This window comes from Planococcus citri, chromosome 1 (genome assembly GCF_950023065.1).
Source record: "Planococcus citri chromosome 1, ihPlaCitr1.1, whole genome shotgun sequence".
Classification (NCBI taxonomy): Eukaryota; Metazoa; Arthropoda; class Insecta; order Hemiptera; family Pseudococcidae; genus Planococcus; species Planococcus citri.
Genome location: NC_088677.1, coordinates 49,185,911 through 49,205,093, shown reverse-complemented (window position 1 = coordinate 49,205,093; position 19,183 = coordinate 49,185,911). Strand labels below are relative to the sequence as shown.

At 33.5% G+C, this 19,183-nt stretch overlaps 2 protein-coding genes across 2 annotated transcripts; one reads left to right on the top strand and one right to left on the bottom strand.

Moving 5' to 3' along the window:
* The first annotated feature begins 8,611 nt into the window (after positions 1-8,611).
* On the top strand, positions 8,612-13,030 carry Vps16A (vacuolar protein sorting 16). Its single transcript, XM_065345733.1, has 16 exons — positions 8,612-8,819; positions 8,897-9,092; positions 9,160-9,288; positions 9,383-9,527; positions 9,600-9,715; positions 9,784-9,965; positions 10,032-10,278; positions 10,350-10,475; positions 10,550-10,677; positions 10,824-11,103; positions 11,180-11,341; positions 11,716-11,865; positions 11,959-12,206; positions 12,282-12,378; positions 12,453-12,556; positions 12,649-13,030. Exons 1-16 carry the CDS (start codon positions 8,764-8,766, stop codon positions 12,782-12,784), a joined length of 2,502 nt encoding a protein of 833 aa, XP_065201805.1. The 5' UTR covers positions 8,612-8,763; the 3' UTR covers positions 12,785-13,030.
* Positions 13,031-13,268: 238 nt separating this feature from the next.
* On the bottom strand, positions 13,269-19,096 carry LOC135832470 (CLK4-associating serine/arginine rich protein). Its single transcript, XM_065345734.1, has 19 exons — positions 18,618-19,096; positions 18,394-18,537; positions 18,229-18,326; positions 17,978-18,153; positions 17,666-17,902; positions 17,410-17,585; positions 17,268-17,341; positions 17,020-17,178; positions 16,889-16,945; positions 16,624-16,809; positions 16,404-16,541; positions 16,234-16,329; positions 16,107-16,149; positions 15,832-15,904; positions 15,221-15,326; positions 15,028-15,147; positions 14,714-14,943; positions 14,384-14,633; positions 13,269-13,742 (listed from the first exon to the last, which is right to left on the bottom strand). The coding sequence occupies exons 2-19, from the start codon at positions 18,511-18,513 to the stop codon at positions 13,730-13,732; spliced, it is 2,352 nt and encodes a 783-aa protein (XP_065201806.1). The 5' UTR covers positions 18,514-18,537; positions 18,618-19,096; the 3' UTR covers positions 13,269-13,729.
* Positions 19,097-19,183: the final 87 nt, after the last annotated feature.

The window sequence follows — 19,183 nt, the reverse complement described above, 5'->3', positions numbered from 1 at the left end:
TTTGGTTCTGAAGTGTGGGTGACATGTCGGAGGTGATGAGTTGACGAGGTTCCCTTTATGGAAACAAAACAAGTACCTACTACTTACATATACGTTTTTAATTTTTGCAGATTCAGTCTTAACTTTCAAGTTGATTAAAATGAATCAATAATAATAATAAAAAAAAAAAAAAACATGGACAGCTAAAGCTTTATTGAATAATATGAGAAAGAGGTAAAAATAATACGCTACATCCTGAAATTCATTCGACGAGATTTTAACACATGTGGGTTTCCAAATTTTAACCAAAGGCTGTTTTACCCATCTCATATTATTCACCTTCACCCTAACCTACCTCATTATATTTGCAACGTAGGTACTTAAGTATACCTTATCTAGATCTACCTCAATTTTTTTCAACGTCACTAATATCCACTCCAAAATCTAATTCTATGGTAACTATGGAATTTACAACAAAAAAAAATGCAAATAAGACATCTCAAATAATTGGTAAATAACTCGTCAAGTACGTAGTTGGTTAATATAAAAATCAAAAAATCACCTTCGATAGCTCGTCCATTATCGAACACTTCAACGTATTTAGAATATCGAACAATTCATCACGGTGGATCACGCTGAGAAAAAAATTAGAGCGCAAAGGGTTGAATATAAAAAAGTGTTAGGGACAAATAGACAAAAAAATTAAGAAAAAAAACCTCCTGACCCTCGTGCAAATACACCATGTGGTGAACTTGAGGGGTTAAACCCTAGGATAACTGGGTCTCTTTTTAGGCGAGAGATATATCGGTAGGTACTAGGTACCATGAAATAAAATGTAGCGAGTAACAGATAAAATAAATATCGACGTCGAATTGTACTAATGCATATTTTTGGTATGTATTTTTTCGCCGATATTTTATAATAATAGCCTGTAGCTTGTTTTGTTATTGGCTATTGAGGCTACTTTTTTTTACCCTTTTTGAAAAAAAAAAAATAAATAAATATAAATTGACGTAGGCAGTATGATTTCGATGTTTTGGGATTTTGTTGGATACTTTCTTAGATGGATTCAATGCTTCTTCGGTTTCAACGCTGTTCTCAAAAGGAAAAGGATTCTCGATTAAAAATTTTTTAATGACTCCGATGATTTTCAATTGGTTCCGATACGTTTGGGTATGTCATATAACACATGATACTCAGACACTTATGTATTAAGCCGATTGTTACACCATATTCAACATATCCGATTCACTCGAGTTTCAACACCTGGTTCGCGAACGATTGAGAGAGAAGGAGAAAAAAAGGGTAACCGTATGTGCGATCACAGTAACCAGAAATAATGTAAAATGAACGGTTTATACTAGTACGTAGATTACTTTGCACCGTTTCGTTACTACTATTGTTATAAAATTTGAACAATAAAGACGATACAGAAAATTATAAAAATTATTTCCTGTATTTGAAATATCTATTTTAGACCCGGTATAACGAAAGAGTAAAGAAAAAAATGTTAATATTTGAAGGGAAAAAAAGTTCCAGAGTAGACGATGAAAAGAAGCTCGGCAAGGAGAAGAGGTACCCACGAGGTTAAAGCGTCTTTGAAGAAGTTCTATGCTTTGATAATTAAATGGCCAACTTAATTACATTAGCTTTTAGCGATACAACTTCGCCAACATCGGATTTAATAATAGCCTTGACGCGAAGAACTGTCCACCCTAGTTTACCACAGCGTTTTAATTAGGTCTTGTTGGAGTGCGCGGGGGGACGAGTTTAAATTGATTAAATGTTACCCCGAGCCCGAGCCCGAGCCCGAGTCGGAGCCCGAGAGTGAAACCGATTTACAAAATGGCACACGGATATGACATTTCGTTTACGAAAAGCGAAATTTTATCTACATGTCGGAGAAGTATACGAGTAGGTATAAGTCGTCCGTATATAGACGATATATAAGTATAAAAGGTGAACGTTGACATTCAATTCATATGCGAACCACGCTTATAAAAATTTGAAAGCTGTTTTCTCTAACATAACATATTGCTATCCATAAAAGTACAACGGCCGAATCAAAACAAAGAAATTTACGCTATTATGCGAAGCTATTTACGACGGAAAATGGCACCCAAATGTCAGACACTTTAACTATAATGTTGTTGTTAGCCTTTATTCTGCGAAGGGACGGCGTTCGAAGGGTATTGCGGACGAGGAAAGTACAATTCTACTATGGCTACCCTTTATCCAGTAACGCCCACATATGTTTTCTTATTTATGGTCAGGGGATGATAACACATTTGCGAAAGAATTTTCAACATTTTTTCTTTCTCTCTTTCCCTTACTCTCTTTCTGGTGTCTCTTTTCTTATAACATCTCTACGTAGTACGTATCTATATAGCTATATACTTACCATGCGTTTGTAAAAATGTAAAACTCGCCTACTATACGTTTTCGAATGCTCCTTTCGCTAATGTAGTTATCTAATTTTATTTTATTAGCTACCATATAGTAATAAGTATACGTATATACGCACGTTATGCTTTAAAATGGGTTAATGGCGGAGCACAATATCAGTGATATTCGCACGATTTGCCCATATTTGTAATTTAATTTAATTTATAACGTCGAAATCTCATTAAGCAGAATATTGCTATACGTATTACATCTGAACGCGCCAGTGAATTTTTTTCTCTGCTCTTCTTCTTCACAGTATAGGTGGATTATTATGTATAGGCATAACACTTTCCACCGTCGAGTATATAGGATACATTTTCGTACAAGAAGTTCGCATGGACCATGAATTTTTCGATTTTTTCTACGTAACACACATGTGTATAGGTATGAGTTGCTGGTCACTAAAACTTGACAAGTACCTAGATAAGTAATAAATAAGGTGAAATTTATGTACGTTACTACACTTTTTAGTTTTCAAGGAACTCAGACAAGCATCGCAAGATATCCCAAAACTATTGTCAGTCAACCTCTTGCCTCCCTCTTCTTCCTCGCAACCTTTTAGCACGAAAATGACGCTGGGATCTTTAAATTTTACATTTTTCGGCGGAAAACTTTCATTTTATGGTGGCTGATTGCGATTCAAAGAAGAAGATTGGAGAGGTTTTGAAAAAGTCATCTGCGTTTTTTAAAAATTTATAAAGAAAGGTGAGAATTTGTAAATTTTGTCGCCAAAAACATCACCATTTGAACTTGCTCAGCAGGTTTAGAAAATTTCACCCAGAACTCATTCAGTCTTTTTTTATATTTCTGAGGTATTCCGTGAGTATGGATTTTCAAATCAAGTTATCTTCGTTTTAAAAATCCTTTTAGATATGTAGATACAAAGTGTCTGGGGTGTGAGTATGACCAAAGTAAAGGTTTGAATAATTATAGGTCTTATGAAGTAGATTCAAGATTGATACCACAAAATAAATTTTAAATGAACATGCTGCCTAGTGCCTACCTACCTACCTTGTAAATTGAAGAGGCCGGCATCATTTCCGAGAAAAAAAGTTCAAATCAATTTTTCAACACGAAAGAGGGAGAGGGACATTACCTATAAAAAAGTGAACAAAATTTGTACTGGCGAGTTTTTGCCTAGGTACTTTGTAAATTGAAGAAACCGGAAGTTGATCTTGAAAAATATTTTTACAACTTGATGAAATTGCCTTAATACTTAAACTTTGTTTCCTTATGTACGATACATACATTTTTTCGATAATTTTTTTAATTTTCCAACTAGATACAAAGATGTAACTTTTTCTTCAGCAATCAATAACGTAGTCTTTTCAATTTTTGAGTTCATCAAGAACTATATTCATTCTGCAGCAGCCAAATTCTGTTAGGTACTTTTTGGTGTGCACTTACCTTCCTTGTCAAAAATTAATTCAGGGCCTGCGCCTCCATTTTCAAGATAGGCAACACATTCATCTAAAGTTTTCTTTTGAGTCAAGTACATACATAGGTACACATATACATACATATGTACAGCAGGTCTAGGCATTGATTTTAGCGTATCTCTTAATGGACAAACTTTTATAACATATCCAGAATCCAGATGGAAAAAAGTCTACATTTTTTCGTAACTAATCTTACCAGTTTTTTGTGACATAATTTTCATTTCAAATTGTGAATGGTTCAAGAAATCGTCTTTCTATTTTTAAAACAAAAAACGCAAATTTTCATTACAGTTGAATTAAGAAATCAAATTTAGCAAACCTATTTTTTCATCCCTTTTTAAAAAATAAAATTCAAAGTTATGTGCAGCCTCTGAAAACTGCTTTTCATGAGAGGTAAATTTTCCTTACTTACCTGAAGTTGTTTCGAAAACGAAAAATGTTCATTCATCATTTTGATGATTAATAATAGGGGGATAAATTATGCAACTAATACTTGAACGTGTTTATGAAGTAGCATATCCCTCAATTGAAGGCGTTCACGTCATCATCAGCATCATGAAACATTTGCCGGAACAAGTATGCCGTCCGTGTACCCCTTCTAGGTACATCTAAAACAAATTTTAACCTTAAGTATTGACCTCACATATTTTCAAGATGTTTATAAAAATACACACAACTTGAAATAGGAGTCGTAATAATTTTCAACATCTCATCGAGCTCCTAAGACAAAGTATACGTATAGATATAAATTATTTCATTTTTTTTAAAAAACCCCAATTCAATGAAATATTACATCAACCGGTTTTTTCGCAAAAGAGTTCGAGAACACTCATCTAAAAAATGATTGGAATCGTTTGAGAAAACGAAAGTTGGTATAAAAACAAAAAGTCCATTAAAAATTCAAATTGCAACGCCGTGAAGCAAAAAACAGTGTAACGTTATCACACAGGAAATAATTTCTGTGGGATATTTCGAATTTGTTGAATACGAGTACGCAACGAATATGACAATGGGGAATGTTGTAAAATAGTGTTTTAACGCCACAAAAATGTCTTGAAATGTTAAAGAAACGGCGATAAAAAGGGTGTAAAGAAAGTCCATTATTATTCATGGGATGTATTCTGGCAGATAGCGAAGAGCGGACCGAAGAGTCTGTACTAGTATAACGGTGGCAAGACCGCAGAAAAAGGATTCTAATGTCCAGAGGGACCGGCCGATGACGGCTTATATCCTAAATGTCTCCGTATCCCTTAAGATGAGAGAATATTACATCGACAATACTCACACTTCTGAAATACCCTTTTCTTTGTGGATGTCCGCTTTAATACGTCATAACGACGACGGTCGACGTTGACATTTCGTCGATATTTTAAAATCTTTTTGGATTTTCAAACGTTGAAATATTTTGCTAGAATAAGCTACGGTAATTTTATATCACACTATAGTAGGTTGTGTGGTATTATATATACGTGTATGAAATCTCATAGATATCAACTTTTGTGGCCAAATAGGGGTTTCAAAATGAGGGTTTGAAAGTATAGGTACCTAGCCTACAACACATGGGGAGTTGATAAAATGAATTTTATTATATCATTTGTAAAGATACGTTACATTTATGTAGTATTTCTGCAAAAGTAGAAAAAAAAGCCACGCACAATGTGAATACGACCTGCTGAGTTACGAAATTTTGAAGCTTTTTAATACAAACACTAGCAAGTAGCAAATCGAAATTAACGGTAAATAACGAAAGGATGAATACTTGTAAAAGAAACTTTGACAGCGAATAGTACGCTTAGTCCAATACCGTTCAGAAAGGGAGACCAAGAAAAATCCTCATGGGACTCGTATTGAGAAAATTACATTCTTCCTTTTTGACTTGATCCAACAACGCAGGTAGAAAGAAGTATAACGGCGAAGTCCATACCTCTCACATACGCGCTGCTTAGCCTCCCTTTTCGTATCTTTTTGCTTCTTTTCCGAACAAGGCGTGCCCAAATTTTACTCCAATGGAGAAAACTACTGAAAGTTTTGTTGTTTTTTTTTGAAAGTGAACTTGAATAGAAACCTTCAATAATATTGTAGGTAAAAAGGTACCTACCTATCGAATAATTAGATCAGCAGTTTCCTCTATAGGTAATTAAGTGCTTAAGATTAAATGGGTTCTCCCCGAACGAAGGCCCATTTTTTTATGCCACCTTACTTCTGCTTCATTTCCTATTAGAATTTGAATCGACAGAACTCATGCAAAATATATCAAATTAAAAAAAAATCAAAACCGTAGAAAAAATTGATAGGAAAAAATATAATTTAAAATTTTTATCTATACTTAAGTATTCAAATTTCTAAAATAACTTAAGTATATTTAATACGTAGCCATATACGTAGTTACAATAATAAAGTATGTAATCGAATTTACGCCGCTATTCGACACATTTGAAAACCCCTGCCACAAACATTTTTGGCAGAAAAGGGATTGCACAAGAGGTAAAAAGAGAAAGGTCGGAGGTAACAAATATACCCTTAGGGCACTTCTACCTTTCTGTTTCGTGAAATACTAAATTTTCAGCGTATATATTCTCGTAATTGCATATTTGAACCCCCGCAAGTACAATTTCTTTATTAAGTGGTTGGACATTATTAAACATTTACTTCCATGCGATTGTTACGTTATCAGAATTAAGGTGTGAACAAACAACGCAAACAGCTAATGCAACTGAATACAGAGGTAGGTACTTAAGTACGTAGGTTATATGTATGTACCTATCTATTTAAAGAGAACTGGTTTACTTACGTTTTTCTCATAATTTTGTCAACAAACGCGTCGAAAAAATTCTGACGAAATATTTTCTCTGGTTTGAATACTAAACCTAAATATAAATTTATCATGGCTTCAGGACTGTAGGTATCAATTTGAAAATTTCACGTTAGTCTTACACTGGTTGCAAAGTGCAAACAATTTTGAACAAACTTACTTCTACCCTACGACGAGTAGGGTAGATAAACATACATATTGCGTACTAGTACATGGACTTGAGATGTGTTGCCTAATGACTCCTTCTGAAAATCCAGTTTTGATTTTATGTAGGGTCAACCTCGAAAACCTGGCGAGGGAATTTTTTGAATTGACACGCTCCGATTTTAACGAAACTAAGCTACGTAGATCAATAGATAATGTCCTGAAACCTCCATAACCGAAATTTCAGGTGCTAAAATTCATTTTTGGATTTTGGGCAAATTTTTTGAAAATTAAAAAAAAATTTAAAAGGCTGTTTTAAAGACGATTCAAGGCTTTTTCATGAAATGTAATTTTTCGAGCCGAGTCAACCAATGCAAATACTTTCAATTCAACTTCCACACATCAACACCTACTACGAGTATGTTTGTGTTTTGGGCGATTCTGGAGCTTCCAGTGATTTTTCAATTTTCTCCAGAAACTTCAAATCACCGGATAAAGTTCAAGTATGAACTTAGAACTATAAATTTGGTAGCTGCTTATTGGACAACCTCTAGACCGTTTCAGGGAGTTACAGCGATCTCATAATTATCCTTCCACAGAAGCTTAAGGTGAAGGGCTACAGAGTAAAATAAAAATGATCAACTACTTAACGAAATATCGATTACCTATACCTACCAACAAATTACTTCGAGTATGATAAAAAATGGCATCTCCAAAAGCGCAACATAAGTACGAGGTTTAATATCCTTTCAATGCACATTTGTGTGAGTGAAGGACTTCTGGTATTTGACGGTTCCTCAATTTCAATCAGGGATGGGCAGATTCTTCAAAATAAGAAGTTCGCTCTTTCCGAACATTACTAGGTATTTTCAAGAACCGTTATGAATTGAACGCTCTCTTCATTAACATCAAAGAGTCAACATTTTTTTTTTTGCTTCGAAAGAGTTTATAATTGTTTTCACTCCTCCTGGTTCCTTGCGATTTTTTTGAGGGAAAAATTTCAAGATCTAGGTCAAATCACAACATTAGAACTTGAGAATTTCTCCAAAAATTTTGAAGTCTTGATATAAGTACAACTTTTAAATACTTAAAATACTACCATGCATCGAGTGAACAAAATGATAATCTTGATAGGCTATAGGTCCAAGTAAAATGTAACTCAGGGTTCAACTCTAAATTCTTTGAAGATTAAGAATTTTCATCATTAAAAAAACTCAGCGCTTAGCCCTCATTTTAAAGGAAGTACTTATCGTCTCATCTCCACCTCTAAAAAACACTTTTTCTTTTTTGAAAATCATCTTACCTACTCGTAGTTCACTTCACTCGCTTTACGTTTCAAGAACACGAGAGAAAAGAAAGTTGATCTCCGTCCAAACGAAAGAATCCTTTCAATGAAAATTATGTGAAATAAGTTGTCTAACTAGTTTGCCGTAAAAACAAACACAATAAATGAATATGAATAATTATATTTAAATTTATCAATCTATCTACGCCTGTGAAGTTTTGCGTATGCAATGACTACATCATCTTCTTCGATGCCGCAAACTGTACCTGAAATGAATTTAACTTATTTTTAAGCCGTTGTGCGTTGTGGAATTTTTTTGTTTCAAAACCTTCAATTAAGATAAACTCCTCACATTTATACAACTGAAATGAAATTTAATCGTTCATATAATATGCCATTTTTAGGTAAAAAAAAAAACACCGAAATAAAATTTCACTTCAAAAAGCTGAAGGTGTTTTTCTGTGTAAGCAACGCATGCGTCATACGTCATACTGAATGAATTTGATAACTCTTATCATGAATCGCCAATTGCTAGTTTTCGACAAAATTTACTTTTGGGCGATTTCCTGTTGCATTTATCTAATAGTAATTTAAAACGAAATTATGAACTTTTAACATCTAATTCGATAGACCGAGAATTTATTAAAACAAAACCTCCAATGACCGCTCTACTAACTGCCGACTGGGATACGTATGGCAATGATGGATATTTTCGGTTCGTATCGCTTCTTGTTTCTGAAAATGATTAAAATTTCATTTACTGCATTGTTAATCCTGGTTATAACTTTTCAGAAAAGTCGAAATATATGAAATGGGGTGGTATAAAGAGGTGAATCTTGATAATGCTGTCATCATTCCTGCTAGATTTGGTGGACCCATAGCTGTCATAAGAGATCGTGTTAAACCTGGTAGAACAGCTTTAAAAGGTATAGGCAAACCTAATATTGCCATTTACTCATCGTCTGGTCAATTGATTTCATCTTTTGTGGTAAGTTCTGATTTCATTATGAAATTCATGTTGACATATTGATGAAATGAGTTTGTTTGGTTTGCAGTGGAACAGTGGTCAATTAATAAAACTTGGTTGGTCTTCTACCGAAGAGTTACTATGTGTGCAAGAAAACGGCGAAGTGCTTCGTTACAGTATTTATGGCAAATACATCCACGCGTTTAGAATGGGATCGGTATTGACTCTTCATTTTCATAACATTGATTTTTTTTTCTGAATAGTTTACGTTATGAACTTATGACTATGAAATATTCGTATGTTTGCTGTAGGAAGTCGAAGATACAAAAGTTATTGATGCACATATATTCCATACGGCTGTGGGTACCGGTGTTTGTGTGCTTACTGGAGCTTATAGATTATTCGTGACAAACAGTACTGTAGAAGTTAAAGTTAGAAAATTAGTTGAAATCCCTGGTAAATATTTTTGGTGAAATTTAATTAATGATACCTATGTAATTTATTAACGTGATTCGATAATTATCTCAGGGACTATGGATTTACCGAATTCGTGGACTGTAATAAGTGAAGAAAGACAGACTTTTGTATTATTATCAAAAACTACTGAATTATTTTATATCTCCGAAGCTCAAGTTATCCAAAAAGTAATTTGGAATGACTTAAAATTAACATTTAAACTGAATATTTTACTAAATTATCTCTGTATTTTCAGAGTATTGATGGTAAAAGTGAAGAAAGAGGAAGCATAGTCACCGATATCTCGGTATCACCGTGTTACAAACACGTTGCTTTGTATAATAGTCAAGAACAGCTGTGGATCGGATCTTCTAACTTGAGACAACATTATCGTAGTCTTGATATGAGAAATTCTGGAAGACCTTCTCAACTCACTTGGTAATTTTAACCCTCAGAGAATCAGTTGCATTTTAAAACACTTTATTCAATGTTATTTTGTTACAGGTGTGGTTCCGAAGCTGTGGTTGGATGTTGGGATGATTCGGTTTTGATTATAGGCCGAACTGAAGATAGATTACAATACCTGTATCACTATCCTGTAAAATTAGTTCCTGAAATAGACTGTGTGCGAGTCATATCAACCTTTACTACTGAAATCATCCAACCTGTTCCTACTGTGATATTAGAATTATATCGTTTAAATAGTACCAGTCCTGGTTGTTACTTATTTGAAGCTTCGAAACAATTCCAAGTTAGTTATAAGTTTTATTGATTTTCGAATTATTATCGAACGTGTTTTCTATTGATACTTTAATATTTCAGAAAAAAAGTCATCACGCAGATGAATACATCCGTATAGTTACTCCTCATTTGAATACGGCTATAAATCAATGCGTCGAAGCTGCAAGTCACGAATTCAAACCTGAAAATCAAAAAATGCTCATGAAAGTGTGTATTTCGTATTAATTAATAGTCTCAATCATTTTGGATTTTATTCTATGAAACCTATGATTTATTTTTAGGCTGCTCAATTTGGGAAAACATTTGCCGAAAATTTCGACTCTGATGAATACGTTAAAATGTGTCGAACGTTACGAGTTCTCAATGCTGTTCGTGATCCGAAAATAGGGATATTTCTGACATATCCTCAGTATCCTTTGACATGATTTTTTCAATTTTTTTAATTTTTATTTTTATTCTTATTATAGGTAAAGGTATGTATATATTTTTTTCATACAGATTAAGTATTTTGTATACCAATTTTCATATCTTTTCCTTGACCAACGCTTTCTTCAGATTTGAATGCCTCACTTTAAAAAATCTTCTCGATAGATTAATTCTTAGACGACTTTACTACGTAGCAATTGAAGCTGCAAAATATATGCGTTTAAGTAACGAAGAAGGTTCCACTCGGATTTTGGAACATTGGGCGTTTTATAAAGTTTCGCAGGCTGATTCTGATAAAGAACATGTGGCTAAAGAGATAGCCAATAAATTAGGCCAAAGTTCCGGTGTATCTTATATCAACATAGCTAGAGCAGCTATAAAATCTGGTCGTATTACTCTCGCTGTGAAGGTTACATTTATTTCTATTGAAATAATGCATCGTAATTTTTTCTCCATTATTTTAATGTCAATTTTATGTATTTCAGTTGATTGATTATGAACCTCGGCCAGCTCTGCAAGTAGCTTTGTTATTAGAATTGGAAAGGTATACAGAGGCTTTAGATAAAGCTGTTGACAGCGGTAATACGGATCTGATTAATATAGTCATTGTTACCATGCAACGAAAAATGACTATGAAAGAGTTTCAAGTAAATAATTTTCATTTTGAACATAAGGAAGACTTGAAATTTACGTTTGAAGAATTTACATATAGGTGAAGGCTCTTTGAGTGAAAAAATTTTAAATCATGAAGATGAAATACTGAATTCCGAAAATTCCCAAGTTCCTAAAACAAATACTGCTCAGCATATCTGTTCTTGGTTTTTTTTTTCAAATTCGACTGATTTTACTCTTCTACATTTATCAGCTTAATTTACACCTATTGCAAATCAGTTCAATGAGTAGGATGAGAATTTTTCAGAATTTGAGAATTCTTGTTTTTCTTCTAATCCCCTCGTACACTTGAACATCAGTTCACTTTTTTAATTACCTCTAATTTCAATTTTTGTCATAAATGTTTCAGCTGGAAGTTCGAAAAGAGTCATCAGTTTATGCCTTGTATAAAAAACATTGTAAAGAACGTAACAAAGAAGCTCTGCTCAACATTTATCGACAAGAGGACGATAACAACGAAATAGCCGCGATCCATGTACGAAATGCCTATTGTCCTGAGGTTAGTTTTTTTCCTTTTTTTTTCAATAAGGTAGAATAAATGTTACCCAAAAATTATTTTTAAATTTCATTTTTCTTCAATTTTTCAACGTAGAATTTCTCAATGAGAGGCACCCACCTGGAGAGCGCTCGTGAATACTACAAAAAAGCTAGGAACGAAGTAAACATGATTCTATGCGAAGAACAAAAGAGATTGTTAGCCAAACAGAAAGAATTTGAGGATAAATTTAAAAGAGAGTTTATCGATTTATCTCTTCAAGATACTATTTATAGATTATTTATTTTAAAAGAGTATAAACTTGCCGAGGATATGCAGATAAATTATCGTATTTCTGACCGAAAGTGAGTAGTAACACATATTTTTCAGCTTCAATGGGCGCTTTATTGAATATCATTTTAATTGAATTGGGTATTTAGATTTTGGAGATTGAAAATTGAAGCATTAGCTGAACTAAAAGATTGGATAGAGCTCGATCGATTTTCACGACTTCGAAAATCACCTATTGGTTATGAGGTAATATTTCCATCATTATTAACATTCAAATCGTTGTGCGAAATATTCACAGATTTTTATATTTCGATTTTCAGCCGTTTATCGACGTTTGTTTAAAATACGATAATAAATCGGAAGCTACAAAATACGTGGGCAGGATCAAAGAAGAGAACAAAATTAAATATCTCGTCAAATTGAAGTAAATTGATACATTAATACTTCATCTGAAAATTACTTTGAAAACAATAATATTTATCATAAAAATTAATGTGATTGTATTTAAAATCGTAGGTTATTCACTGAAGCTATAAAACTGGCGGAACTTCAGAACGATTTTGAAGCTCTTCAGTTTATTAAGACTAACGGTAATATTACAGCTAAACAAGAAGCAGAAAATGTGTTGTCCAAAATGAACGGAACAAGTTAACGTGAAATTAATCAAGTCCCTGATGATATCTCAGTGGGATTTGAAATAACCGAATTACATAAATTTTAATTCCATATTTTCTAATTTTATTCGTATTTTTCATGAAGTTACAAATGATAGTTTACATAATTGTATTCAAAGATTACCTGTATATTTTATGTCTACATATTTATTTTATTCATCATTTTACACTGTTATCTTTTTATAAAAATGCATGATTGTTATTTCGATACACTTTTTATTGTTTTTGTTTCTTTTTTTTTTACTCATTCGTGCTGTAAGGATTCGATGCATTTTCAATTAAATACATAATTTGTCGACCTCATAAATTAATTATTATTCGAAGGGGTGGTCCTGATTTTAAATGAAATGAGCTAGAAAAATGGTCATTTATTTAACACAACTCGACGAACTCCTCAGTTATGGAGCAATATTTTCATGTAAGCTAATAAGGCATTCAATAACAAAATGAATTGAACGAACATCGAAAAAAAAGAAACACTTTATTTACAAAAGCACAGAATACTGTTGATCCATTGTTTAAACTTGGAAGTTTCATTTTTTAAAAAAGTTAAAGATGACAGTAAAAAAATTATAAATAACAAAACACTTGACTATTAATCGTACCCTACAGAACACAACCAATTTTTAATTTCATCTCAAAGGCGAAAATTGCGACGAGTACATAATTTTTGTTACAGTATGTATTCAATATTAATTTATTGAAACTTTCAATCATTTAGAAATTGAGTCATGAATAATTTTCTGATGTTACTACATATCACCAAATTACTAGCAAAAAAACGCTGGACATTTTCATAAATAATATAAGTTTGAATAAACACAGGACGTCAACATTGTAAAAAAAAAAGTAATCGTTAAAAATGAATAAGAACATCTCAAAACTAACGAAACCGGCACAGTTCCATAGTAATGCTTCAATTTTCAATAATCATGCCTGAAAACAAAGATTAAAATAAAACGAATAAATAAAATGGTAAAAACAACACCAAAAATACAATCAAAATAATAATTTTTGTTCTATTAATGAATCAGATCCAGTTGTTATCACCGAAATGTGAAAAGACTCGAGTTTGTCTTCATAAATGAAATTTTGAAAAATATAGACAGAGAGAAAACAGGAAAAACAAGCATTGATGGTTCACGCCAAATCCATAACCCATCCTCTCAGACCTTTTACTATTCAACAATATCATTTTCAGGTTGAAGTTTCTTATCACCGAAGACAGAAATGGACTCAAAGCATGATGGAAAAAACAAAAGTGGTCATCGAAACTTGATCGAACGTGCGCAGCGATGTTCAGAACCCTTTAATGGAACTCGTTCATCAAATTGATAATTTGTACATAAAATTTTATAAATTTTACGTTACAATTAATGATCAATTTGTAAACAGTTCTATATTCGAGGCCAACGCGGCAAAACTATTTGATAAAATAACAATGACCAGGATACAATGGAACAGGCTGACAAACGAGTACATTTCCACATTCTCAGACCTTTTACTAATCATCATTTTGGTACATATGATTATTCAACACAGCAAAATACGTACAACAGGTATTAAAATTTTCTTACCGAGAATATCTGTCCCGTGAATTCGGCCGATGGCTTGGATATCTTGAATGATCGTCACGATATCGATCATTACCCCATCGATCTCTTCGATCACTGGTACTGTCATGTGAATAGTTATCATCATTTAATTTACGTTTTGGACTGCGTTGATCGCGATTTCTCCTTCGATTAGTGTCTGATTTACCTTCGAGTTGAACGCGAGCTAATTCACGTTCCTCGCTCAAGGTGCAATAACGTCTATTGCGAGATGCTGAAATCGTCGATATTCGTCTTTAGGCACAAGTTGATACGAATTGAATACGATTTAGTCAACATTAACGTTTCGCTTACCTTTATCGCATTCTTTGATATTTTTTAAAAATTTATCGTCTTGTCTACGATCGTTGGAACGTTCCTCACTGTATCGACTCCGTCTAGTAGGAGTTCTGCTATTGCTGCGACCACGACTACGACTACGACTTCGACTATAGCTACTTCGACGTCTACGCGATTTTCTCCTATCGTTACGACCACTGCCACCAGAGCTATCATTGGATGGTGATCGATACCGATCACTTCGTCTGTAGGAACACATTTCACGATATTGATATCTTTCAGTAACGGCCTATAACGCGAATAATATTGAAAGGTAATTTCTCTCAAACCTGTGAGATCGTCTGTATGGCGAGCGTGAAGACGATCGCCATTCATTAGATGAACTAGGAGACCTCGAAGAACTTCGACTATTGCGCCTTGGACTGTCATTGTGACGCAACATGCGTTGCCTGAAAATATACCAGAAAATTAATAGAATTACATTGGAAATGCATTTTCTCGAGGGAGAAACAGTATGCTGACCGTCTTCTCAATTTTATCGATATCTCTTTCATTTCTTCGGCTCTATCGATCCTTTCTTGAACCATTTTCATTACTTTTTCCCTTTCAGCGCGTTTATCTGCTTTAACTACAAAAAATACACACAACATTGAATTCTTTGAAATCATGCATTGATTAATAATAAACTACCAAAGCGAAAACAATTTTCAATTGCAATATTGAAATAAAAAACAGCAAAGCCGATAGTAAAATAATTAGGCATGGTCGAATTCTCTTTCGGAAATGAATGAACTGAAAATAGAATTTTATGTCTAATAAATCAACAAAATCTTCATCGGTTTACAAAAACATGAATTGATGTTATCAAGTTTATGATTTCTTTAAATAATTCCAAACAAATTCGAACTTTAAACCGCTTACAGCCCAATTTTATGCATGAAATCTTGACTGTAATAATGTAATATTCAATCGAATGATCTTAATTCTTTTCTGTAGAAAACTCGACCAAATGAAGTAAAAAAAAAAAAAAAAAGAACATGAATAAGCAGTAGGTAGATTATTTTTTAAAATTAATACAAATAAGTACATCGAAATACTGTACCATGCATATAACAATATATTACAATACTGACATTGTTTATTCAGCAGAACCTGTCTTTTTCTTTTTAAACGTTCCTGAGGAGTCAACTTATCCGTATTATTAGCCTGCAAAAAGATCATAAAAAAAAAACAATTAATCATACAGGCTTCGTCTCAAAAAACGAAAAAAAAGTTTCCGATCCCCTTCTTGCTCCAAAAAGTAAAAAAGCTCAATTAAATGAAAAACCAAAACCGAAAATACCCTATCAGTTAAAATAAATCAGCGACGAGCTACAATAGAGTAATAAAAATTCTGATTCTTACTGACTTTGATAGATGTATTCAAACGACTAGGACCGGAAGCTTGATTTCTAAAGGGAACATATGATCACAGTTAGAACATTACTCTTATTAAATACGCAACTGAACTATCGAAATGATTTCAAAATACATACACTTTAGACTTAGACGTTTGTGATTGCTTGCTCGATTCATCATCTGATGTTAAGCTCAACTCAGATGAAGATTCTTCCTTTCTACGGCCATAATACCTGTACACAAATATTTTCCATATAATGCATAATTTTTTACAACAGAATTCTTTTAAAAATATATAATATCTCACCGAGGAATGGCTTTAGCGCCTGCTGAATTTCCAGATAATCCTAACCCACTTCCTGAAGGAGTTGAATTTTCCGTTGGTGAATTCTTCGGCGATATCCTGGGTGGTGTTTTGGTCCTCTGTTCTGATTTAGATCTTGACCTAAAATAAATTGTCAAAAAATTATACTATTAATGATTTAAATGCTCCCCAAAATTATTGTATTTATCTATTCTATATTTACCTCGAGGGCAATCGTCCTTGCGGTTTATCACTACGTAAATCATCTCGTCGAATTGATTTCAAGGTGGGATTTCGCGATCGTGATCTACTTCTTGATTTTCCTGATCTTCTACGATTTTCACTGCTAGACCGAGAACGTCTGGCTCGTTTAGTTTTACTATCTCTTCCACGAGATAAACTGCGACTTCTGTGAAGTACATATATCAAGTGTTTAGAAAAAGTATGCAGGCGAATTTCTACAGGAATAAATTCACTTCCGATCGTACCGGTTTTTTCTGTTCCTTGCGTCTTTTTCGTAGTTTGAATTGGAATTACTGGGCTTTCTGAAACAAGACAGATGATTCTAAGAATACTTATTGTTCCCCGAAAATTTACAATTCATACAAGATATTCTTACTCTAAATTTGAACCAGTAGCAGCAGGTTCATCTCCACCGAAACTAGTGATATAAGTAATCTTGCCTGAATTCTGCGGAGATGCGGATTTTGATCGTGAGCGGTTGGAAGACATTAATGCTTTGTAGTCTTCATAAGAAGGACTTTTCCTCCACGCGTAACTGCGGAATTTAAAAGGTTACGATAAAATCAAAACATTGCATATGGTGGTGAGAATACAAAGAGAGAAAACAAATAGAAATTTTATTACCTTGGTGGACTCAATTTTCTGCCAACTAAAGTTCTTTCTCTGAATGCTCTTCGTTCTTTACGAGATTTCCTACCCTGAAATTACACATAAATAAATGCTCTGACACCAGAAAAATCATTCAGATTATAAAATGACGAATTACCGAAAACATGGCCTTTTCTTCTTCTTGTTCTTTAACCATCCTCATATTCTCAGCTTCTTCGAGATCATTATTAAGAAAACTGAAGAAATCATTGGTGATCATTCCGTAAGAATGGGCGCACGTATTCAGCTCATTAGCCTGTTGCGTTTCAATTTTACTGACATCGACAGTTAAATCTGAACAAAAACACATATATCAAGAAAACCATTCAAATTGAAATTCAATAAAATGAGATTCAAGCTTAAAAATGACATACCTAAATCAATATCACTCTCTGAATCTTCGTCTTTCTCTTCATCGGAATTCAAAGTACTTGAATCCTTTTTCGGTTCCTCTACCCTAACCAATGGACTATTATTAGCGCTATCATCATCGTAATTATACCCGATGGCAACGGAAGGTCTTTTTTTAGACGGCTCTTGCTCCGCGTTCTTAAGTACGGGGCCAAATTTCTCTTCCAAATTGATCTGATTCAGGAATTTTCCCTCGGGTACTAAAACAATAAAAATTCAAAAGGACATGTTCATAATGATAAATTAATGTAGTATCAAAAAACAAAAAAACGCACTGCTGAAAAAATCATTCTGAACTAAGATTCGATAACGTTCGTAATTTATTTGTCTTTCTTCGTAAGATAAATCATCGTGTATCCCAGTAGACGGTTGTACTTCCGGTATCATATCTAAATGCGCTCGGACGTCGAATCTGTCTATCATTACGTCCGTGTTGCCTTGCCAAGGCATCCTAAGAAATAAATATTCACGTTATACGTTAAAATGTTAACCAAGACTATGTTTTACAGCACATAGATCTACTCACATGGTAACTGAACTGTTAGCGGCGATGCATACCGCAGGATCCAAATGTATTTTGCAAGGTCGGCCATGTAACTGTAAAAACTGCGTCGGATCTGCTTTCTGACGTAGGAAAAAAATGGTGTGAAACTTCGAGCAGAAACACATTGATTTAATTAACAAAACTTACAATTTTATCATAATAATCCTTTCTTCTTTGAGCCCTTCGTTGATAATCGACTAGCATACATCTGATTTTCTTCTCCTGCTTCCTAGCTTCGTGCCACATGTTGTGACTCGATCTGTGCATAAAATTATGCTATGCTCCGCGAAACTACAGGAAATAATTCGTAGGTCTTAATAACAAGTATGATGGTTCTTACATTACATACCTACTATATGCAAAAAACTCACCAACAATCTAATTTCTCCAAACACGTATGAGATGCTTCGATTCATCTCCATGAAATCTTCTTGAATGGAAAGTGATCAATAAAAAACGATTCATATCAAGATTAATTTTACATGCTGCGTTTAGATTCATTACGAATTGTTACTCATTCACTGGCCATAGTTCTAATTGAAACAAATCCGTAGCCGTACAGTAATTTTTCAATAACTATGAAGAATCTGTACAAGAACTTGAAGAAGATGAAGAACTTTCAAAAATTATTACTCCTCTCCCCTCTCCTCTTGGTTTCATCTTAGTTTACCCACAGATAAAAAATTCCAACTAAACGTAAACTGAGACTTATGACGTCATAGGAACTTGAACCAATTACAGAATAGAATGTGTATTCCGATGCAGTGTGACCAGATAGCAAAATGACTGTTGGTTAAGGTTTGAAAAAATATGATTTACGAAAAAATGAAAATAATGCAATGAAGGTAAACCACTTTTCCAAATTCATAATTCATCAACTAATAGTTCTCTACCCTATAAAAAATTATCGGTCAAAAATTACAAAAATGTAAAACAA

Bases quoted from the DNA above. Each gene is read 5' to 3' on its own strand.
- LOC135832470 (XM_065345734.1), bottom strand. From the start codon at position 18,513: ATGCACAGATCGAGTCACAACATGTGGCACGAAGCTAGGAAGCAGGAG. The intron at 17,586-17,665 runs GTATGTCATTTT...GTTTTTGTTCAG, and splicing joins AGAGAGTGATATTGATTTAG to ATTTAACTGTCGATGTCAGT. The intron at 16,946-17,019 runs GTAAGAATATCT...GTCTTGTTTCAG, and splicing joins GCTACTGGTTCAAATTTAGA to AAAGCCCAGTAATTCCAATT.
- Vps16A (XM_065345733.1), top strand. From the start codon at position 8,764: ATGACCGCTCTACTAACTGCCGACTGGGATACGTATGGCAATGATGGA. The intron at 8,820-8,896 runs GTTCGTATCGCT...ATAACTTTTCAG, and splicing joins GGCAATGATGGATATTTTCG to AAAAGTCGAAATATATGAAA. The intron at 10,476-10,549 runs GTGTGTATTTCG...ATTTATTTTTAG, and splicing joins ATCAAAAAATGCTCATGAAA to GCTGCTCAATTTGGGAAAAC.